Genomic DNA, 8,662 nt, shown 5'->3' with positions numbered 1-8,662 from the left:
AGTTTGATTTTCTAAACTTTTTCCAGAATGCTGGGATACAACAACAGAAAAAAAAAAAAAAGTTTTAGCTAAAATATTTTTGACATTAAGAGTACAATGCTTGAGAATGTAAACACACAGGATATTAAAAATAGTATCAGTGTCAGCTAATTGTAATTTTCTTCAGGAAAAAAAAACCCTGCAAATTAATATACAGTCGGACTATGTGCTCACCACTTTGGATTCAAGTATTTAATGGTTAGCATCTTTCTGCCATACAACTATTACATGCACATTCCAAAATTACTGCCAATTTATTAACTTTTACTACTGAAATTTAGAAATGAGATAATGTATGGGGATATAAAACACATGTCTCAATGCAATGACTCAGCTTCTTTTAGAGCAAGGCCTCATTTTTGTGGCTTCAAAAAAAGAAGTTTTTTAAGGCCCCTACATAGGACAGGCTACGTTGCTAAAGTATCATATGGAAAGTGATAATATTCAACAACAGAGACAGAGTCTTGAAAAATCATGGACCAACCCAACATTCTCTTAACATTAATTTTATAAAATACCTTACATGAACAGATAAAGAACTTGAGCATACATAATAACAAAAATTTAAAAAGAATGTTGAATAAAATATAAATTAATTGAACACATCACTAAATTTGCCACGTTAGACAAGTTTATAAAAGGCATTTTCAGATAAAATAGTTATTTGAAAGAAAATCCTTCAAAATGGAAACTGCTGAAGTCCTTTTTCAAGAAGTCACTCCTAAAAGCGCTCAATTCCAGGTCATCAGGTAGCACCTGAATTTGTTTTGAATACGGTGTTCATTTGCTTCAAAATTTGTCAATATTTAAGACACAAATTTAAATGCTTTCAGGTCAGAGTTGTCAGTGCAAAGTAAAGCTTCAAGCTGAAAATGAGAGAAATACAACAGAAGAAATGATCCTGGTACAAAACTTCCTAAATTCACATTATAAAAAAGCTGTGCCAGATGCACTCTTGAGATACTGGACATTAACAAATTTTACCAGTGGCCATTTTAGGGTTCCAGACAAGCCATTAACATGACTAATTATATTAGCTTCCTTTAACATGATTAAATTATTTTTCCTATGCATAGCCTTTGGAAAAGATCTTTGCTGCTGATGTCCACTTGCTCTGCTCAACTTCTGATTCAGCCAACTTGCTCAAAATGCAGTAACTTAGCCAAAAGGAGAGAAAAGGTGACGTCAACAGACAACACAAGGATGGTCTAAAGACTGCAAATGTTTCTGAATTTAACCAACTTTGTTCATCCGAGCCCTCTTTCATTCAAGTCAGTCTACCCTAAAGTTATGTAAGTGCACAACACACTGCCAGGCTCAAACCCTTAAGTCCTTCAAAGGTTAAAAATATGTTTAGAGAACTAGAGTGCAGCCAGATTAATTTATTTTAAGCCTATTAATTCCTGCAGAGTAAACATCAACACTCCAGCAAAGCAATTTTTCTGTTTGATTTTAAAACTGCTAACCAAAACAGGTTTGAAACAGTTTGCACATTCCACTACTTAGAAGTGTTATTCTCACACTCATTTAAAGATTAATGGAACTCTTTTCAAGTTACCTTTCAGAATATTACTCATCAAGTTTGGTTTTTTAACACACAGTAAAAAAAAAAAAGTGTCACTGGTGGTCACAACCAGAAAGAAGGAAAACTTTAAAAACCATAATCTATCAGGCAGCAGTTCCAGCCTCTAATTGAAATATAAGGATGTAATTTCTACTAAGCTGCTGCATAAAAAAGAGAAAATGAATTCCTCATTACAATTCAAAATTTCAAAACTCGTTCTGCGGATTGTTTGTTCATCCTTGTAAAGTGCGCTTTTTTTCACTGTCATCATTGCTATGCTGGCAGTTATGCTAGAACCTCATCTCAGTAATTCCAGTACAACCAGAGTGTATCATTTAAGAGCATGAATCATTTTCAATTCATAGCTAGCTAAAATGCTGCAGTGACGGTGCAAACAAACCAAATGAACGAGAGGGTTCAATACTATACAAAACATTCTCCCGTAAGAGAGGAAAGAGATTAACTTGAGACAAAAGCACAGAATGTAACTTACACCAAAACTTTTCCTAAACTATACTTGAGGAATGAACAATTACAGGAAGATGCAAATGTCTTTTCCTGGAACATAAACTCAGAAGCATTTGCTCAAATCCAAATGGATCAGCAGCTCTCCCCTATACCCTGTTTTCTCCTGATCAGCTTTTATCACTGAAGCAGATTAATGATATCCATACTATGCTTCGTGATGCCACAAAATAATTTTAGTTTTAAGAATCAGTTTTTTGATGAAACAACGGGATTTAGAGATAGCACAGTAATTTCCAGTGGGTGTTCTCAGTTACCTCAAATCCTGCAGTTCAGCCATGTGCTGCCTTTAAAAACATCTTTACAACAAACACACTGGTTGACGAGATGTGATCCTGTAACTGATATAAATTCTAGCACTTGCTCAGAGTGAAAGAGAACACTAACAGCTGAAAGGGAATAATGAATATATACTTCACACCCAGCCTGGCACACTGAAAATTTTCATATACTCGTCACATCTCAAAATGAGAAAAATATTCTAACTACCACATGGTTTGTTTTTTTTTCAAAAAAAAATTCCAAGTTTCTTAAAAAAAACCCAAGAAAGCAGCATTCTTAAGAATTGTTCTGAAAGTATTTGGACTCAACTTTGAAAGTACTCAGCATAAAGTTGTCTCCTCTCTCTTTTTTTTTAAATCAGGAAGATTTTTAAATTGGCTTGCATCAATTTGGGCTCAAAAATAAAATGTCAAAGTTTGGAGTATCACTAACTAAGCAAAGCAAAGCAAAAATATATTTCCAACTAAGCATCTGGAAAGTGAGTGAAGGAATTTGGGTGTTAAACACATCCTTGAGGATTATAAACTGTACAGGGGAGGGAGTAGGTTACTGAAGAACTTTGCAAAAAATTTTGCTACAGTAGCATTAGGAATTAACAGTGCATCAACGATTTAAAGTTTCCAAGTTAATACAAACTGATCCAAGCCACAATGAACCACAGGATAATCACTCAAACAAAACATTAACTGCATTCTAATTTACTGATTCTAGAACTGGAATTTACCTGAATACCTTTAATAAAATTGAAAAAGATTCCTTTTAGTCTTGCCATGAAGAAGTGGCGCCATTAGTGTGGAATTGAAACACAGTATTATCACATGCATTTGGCTTTTTTGAACATCTGCAATCAGATACTCAAATTTGAAAGAGATTTTACATGTGAGAACTCACTATCACTGCTGCATGAAGTGTTTTATTTGTTGGGATTTTCTATTTTTGAGACTATATAAAAGACCTTGAGACTACAGGTCATGGAATTCTTGTTTGACAGAAAGCTGCCCAACATTAATGTCAAAATACCTTTAACAAGGCAGTTCACAGAATAATGTGTTTTACATTCAGATACTTCCTCTTTCAAAAGCAAAGGAATCTCAGAAGAAAAAAAAATCAGTAGTGAAGGCCACATACTTTTTGCATTTTATGAGCTGAAATGCAAAAAAACAATTAAAGCATCTTGTAAAGGAAAAAAAAAAGACCAAAAGAAACACAGAACTTCTGAACTTCTGAAAAGTGATGATTTAGTTGATGGAGTGGTCAGCATGGAAACTGTTGGGAATGCTACAGCAGAACTGACCACAAGTACAAGGGAATATGAACAGGACATAGTACAGGCACAAACTAGAAAACTGTAACTTGTAAACAAGAAAAAAGCATTTCACAGATTAAAAGTTCTAGGGAAGTAAACTTTTTTTTAAATTACTTTGTAAGTTCAACCCTGATTTAAAAAAGTATGGCTAGCAAAAATACATAAGCCTCAGCATATTTATAAGTCTTGATCAGAGCAGCCAGGAGCCTTTGATAAACGGCTGGAAACAAACACCCTTCTGCTAAGGATGGAAGAAAAATATTCCATTCTGTTCTTCCTCTCATTCCCCAATCCACACGTGTATCTGTAGAATTCATACGCTCCAAGAAAATCTTGATGCTGCTATAGATTGAGACGTGGGGAGACTGGTGGAGGAAAACAGACAAACTCTCTTAAAATACTACGGGCCACGTCAACGTTATTCTGGGCAATTTCAAGTGCCCTCTTGACTTCTTCAAAGGAATAGCCCTCTCCCATAAGTTTTGCAATTTTTGCATCCACATTTTCCATGGAACTGTCAGAGCTGTATGCTTTCCTGTGATGTATTTCTGGTGCAGTTCTCCGAGGAAGCGGTTTAGGGGGCCTGGCTGGTGCTTGTGAACCATCTGTTTCAAATAAAAGAGATAAAAATCATTATAAATTAGCCTAAGACCGTGTTATAGGTTGGTCAAACCCCATGAAGCTGTTCTAAAAGTAAAATTCTAAAGGAACATGAAGAAATATTTTAGTCAACCAATAAAGCTCATTTTATAAATCTGATAGAAACTGAAGTCCTCAAGAACATCCTAAATGGGAATAATGTAGCAATATACTACTTTAATAATACGGTAGGAACATGCAATTTACAATCTGGATTATCTAAACTTGAAAGAAAAATAAATTACGCTGGAACAGCAAAGACAGTGAAAATAGCCAGTCAAACTCTTAAAGGCTTTCAATCCACAGTTTGAAAACTTCTGAGTTAAAAAAACTCAAAACAACAAAACAAACTAACAAAAAACCCACCAAAAAAAAAAAAAAAAAAAAAAAAAAAAAAAAAAAACCCACCAAACAAACAAACAACAACAAAAAAAACCCTAGAGAAATAAACAAATAAGCAAAACCCAAACACAAATTTGATCACAATTTTATTGAGGGCTGTAAGTTCTGTAGAAGAGGAATCCAGACAAATACACGTAAAGGAGAAAAATCCTTAAATTATTGGTCCATCTTGCCAATTCTGTTGGCAAGATTCAATTCTGTTCATTCAATTGCTATTCATCTCATGCACAGCAGCTACACATAAGGACCTAAATAAGTGGTTTCTCAAAAACGCCTCCAGCCCAATTACTCCCATGATGAGAACAGAACACTTCCTCTCCAGTCCCCCTTTGGACACATCTCCCCGTCCCTTATCTTCTACAGAAAGGTTACCTTCACAGTCAATGCTGGTGACTAAGAATCATGATGTGCTGGTGAAAAAAAGCTAATATTCAAACTTACTAATCTTCTCAGAGTCAAGAGTTTTGTACTCAAGTAAACTTGGTACTTTACTGAAACGCCTTTATCCTTACTGATTCTACAATAAGAAGCTTAAATACAAGCAGGCACAGCGCAGAAAACACTTTCAAGAGCAAAGTATTTAAAAAATTAAAAAGTCTTTAATCCCTCAAAAAGGGTTTTAACAAGTCCTATCAACAGTGACTTTGATAGATAAATTAGAGGAATTTCTGGCTGATACTTCCTGTTTACTTACACTGAGAGAAATGGCATTTTCCAGTGTTAAGTACTTCAGAGATAGTTCTTTAGGCATGGTAGAAACGTTATATTCCCAGTATTCTTATTGTAACCTTATCACAACACTGGATAGAGAGAACTATAATTCAACCAAGTGCATTAAACACCTCAGATAAATGAAAGCAGTTCACACAAGAGCACGTCTAATGTAGGTGCACATTTCTTTCAAGTTAGTTTTTCCATCAATTTGGATGCGTGTTGCTACAAAATTTAATCCTACTTCTTAATTCAGAGAGTTAATAGCAGCATTAGCAAGATGGTGATATTCATATAACATGTGGATGAAAGAAATCTGATAAAGATTTAGGGTAAGGGGCTAAGACCCACAGGTACTAAAGACTATTTCATATCTGTTTCAATTTTTTTCTGTCTGAAGATAAAAAGAATGATGTAGATGATAAACATTCTGTAGCAGATCCAAACCTGCTATGAAGGTGTGGAAGATCCATGAAACACTTGTCTGAGAAATTAACTACAGCTCAGGAAATGCATTTATTCACTAAAAACTGAATCAGAAACAAGTCCAAATTTCCCACTTCACTTATTTTAAGAAACTCAAGACTGCAAAAGAATAATATTCTTTAGCTTTATAATAATGGCACATCATTTAAAACCAATAATTTTTCTTTCACAAACATTCAAACTGTTCTAATATGTACATTCCATTATGGACTTCCTTTCTATACAGTATGAAACAAAATTAATTTACAAACTTTACATTTTCCCCTGGGCTTGAAGTACAGAAAAAATTCCTTATGCATAAATCAGATCCTTTCCAGTGCTTGTGTTACAAGAATATTTTTGCTTGACTCAGCCTAATACAGGCTTAAAACTGAAGTTATTTCTTGTTTAAAACCTTCACTTCGCTAAAGCTTTCAAACAAGCTTTGTTAAGCAATCACATAATTTAGAAAGGTCATTTTTAATTCTGTCAGCAGATTTGGCATTTTATTCTCACTACAGTGACATTGCTCTATAGCACAGATACTCTGAGATCTTCAGCTCTCTCTCTCAATTCCCATTATTATTTTTTTAAACGCTGACATCTCCTTCAATATCTTCACATCCATATAAAATTTCAGCTAAAGCTGGGTATCATACTGGATCCTGAGCTTAAAGATACTAAGCCTAAGCTGCATGTCCATCTGGACACTGAGATAGAGGTATTAAGCAGGACTTTCCTTCCTTACCTCCCATCCTCTGATGTTTCAGCCACCATAAATGTCTAACTAAAAATTCAAACAGGCTTTCTAACTGTGCAATTCAATTAACAGTTTCTACCACGTGCAGCTTCCACCACCGCTCACATTTCTGTAATTCAGCACTAGATTGAACCCTTAGGTAAGGGGTTAGTACAAAGGCAGACACAGGCTCATTTAATAAGTGTTTAAAAAGCACAGGAAAAGTGGTGAGAGCTCTATGGCACAGTGGGAGAGGCTGCTTGTAATGATGCCAACTGTCTGTTCCTCGCTGCTGTGAAATGCCCTTCTTTTCTTCCCTCGCTGCTTCTCCTGGATTCCTCAGTCTTTCACCAAGACAGACTGAGGAGCAGGTGACAAAGGCTTGCTGTGCAAGGCCCTCTGTGGAACAGTGGCAAGCAGCTCCACCTCACCTACAGGGGTACAGGAACAAAGCACACCCAGGGCACACGTGCTCTAAGGAACTCAGGCAGCAGGGAGAAGGTGAGGGAAGGACCCACTGCACACACTGCTTGATCAAGCATTAGGCACTATCTTTGTATTTTGCTACACTGTGGATTATATTATCTCCTCTAGTGTTAACTGAAATACACCCTGGAATAATATTTTTGTAAAAGGAACCCAAATTTGCAAGCAAACGTTTTCATAAGGCCAGCTGAGTGAATGAACAGGCAGCAGGCAAATACAGTTAACCAATCACTTGAATGTATATCTTTCAGAATAGCTAGGTTCAGCAAGATAGAGTGGAAATCTATTAGAAGCTTAATTTTCTTCTTCCTTTCCCTCTTATTATTGGCTGTGCTTAGGTAAAATATTCTAATTATTAGCAATATCATAGAATAACAGAATGGGTTGGGTTGAAAAGGACCTTAAAGATAATTTAATTCCAACCCCCCTGCCTTCGTCAGTGACACCTGCCACTAGATCAGATTGCTCCGAGCTCCATCCAAACTGACCTTGAACACTCCCAGGGATGAGGCATCCACAGCTTCTCTGGACAGCCTGTGCCAGGGCCTCACCATCCTCACAGTAAAGGACTTCTTCCTGATACCTCATCTAATCTCTTTCAGCTCTCCCTTGTCCCGTCCCTACCTGCTCTTGTAAAAAGTCCCTCTCCTGCTTTGTTTTAGGCCCCCTTCATGTACTGGAAGGCCACAATTAGGTCACGCCAAAGCCTTCCCTTCTCCAGGATGATCAATCCAAACTGTCTCAGGCTTTTCTCACAGGAGAGGTGCTCCATCCCTCTAATCAGCTTGGTGGTCTCCTCTGGGCTGACTCCAGCAGGTCCGTGTCGTTCTTATGCTGGATGCATTTCTCCAGATGGGGTCCCGTGACAGAGCAGAGGTGCTGAATTCCCTCCTTTGCCCTGCTGGCACACTGCTTTGGATGCAGCCCAGGACTTGTTTGCTTTTCTGGCCTCTGAGCACACGCTGCCTGCTCGTGTCCAGCCTCTCACCCACAGCACCCCCAAGTCCCATCTCCTTTTCTTGCTCTTTTTGTAATAACTTTACACAGTTGTTTATAAGAAGTTTGAGAAGCCATGCCTTTGGGGGAGTGGGTTGCATGGCTGAGTACTATTTCTGAAGGGCCCAATACTGGATACCTGAATTAATTACTTGGTAGATGCTAAGGATTCAGTTAAACACCACGACAGCAATCTTAAAAACAGTGAAAGTGAAGCAGAGAAGTTATAAAGCACTGCCCATGCTACTCTAGGAACCCCATGGCTAAATTATAATTAGATTTTAGAGTGAACTCCATTTCTTTTTCAGCTAGTTCAAAGAACCACCTCACAAAAGCACTGAAATGAAGAATTTCTTAAGTGAGCTGATTAACTCAGAATAAATGCAAAACCAAAGTTCTGAATACAGTTACACTCTCTACATTGTCTTTTAACACCATAGATGAAGGTGAACCAGTTCATCCTGCAGCTCATCAGTTCTGTCCTTCGGAATTACTGCCACTGTAAAAA

The 8,662-nt window shown here is 36.9% G+C and overlaps 1 protein-coding gene across 3 annotated transcripts in view; it reads right to left on the bottom strand.

Annotated features, from left to right (window-relative positions):
* Window positions 1-529: 529 nt before the first annotated feature.
* The window catches only part of CBLB (Cbl proto-oncogene B), a 125,833-nt gene continuing 117,700 nt past the window's right edge, over window positions 530-8,662 (bottom strand). For all 3 annotated transcript variants that reach the window (XM_040055775.1, XM_040055776.1, XM_040055777.2), the window contains one exon: window positions 530-4,321. In XM_040055775.1, the coding sequence (XP_039911709.1) occupies window positions 4,059-4,321 (263 nt within the window). In that variant the 3' untranslated portion in view covers window positions 530-4,058. The remainder of the gene's footprint in view (window positions 4,322-8,662) is intronic.

This window comes from Hirundo rustica, chromosome 2, assembly GCF_015227805.2.
Source record: "Hirundo rustica isolate bHirRus1 chromosome 2, bHirRus1.pri.v3, whole genome shotgun sequence".
In the NCBI taxonomy this organism is placed as follows: domain Eukaryota; kingdom Metazoa; phylum Chordata; class Aves; order Passeriformes; family Hirundinidae; genus Hirundo; species Hirundo rustica.
This window is presented reverse-complemented; position numbering and strand designations above follow the sequence as displayed.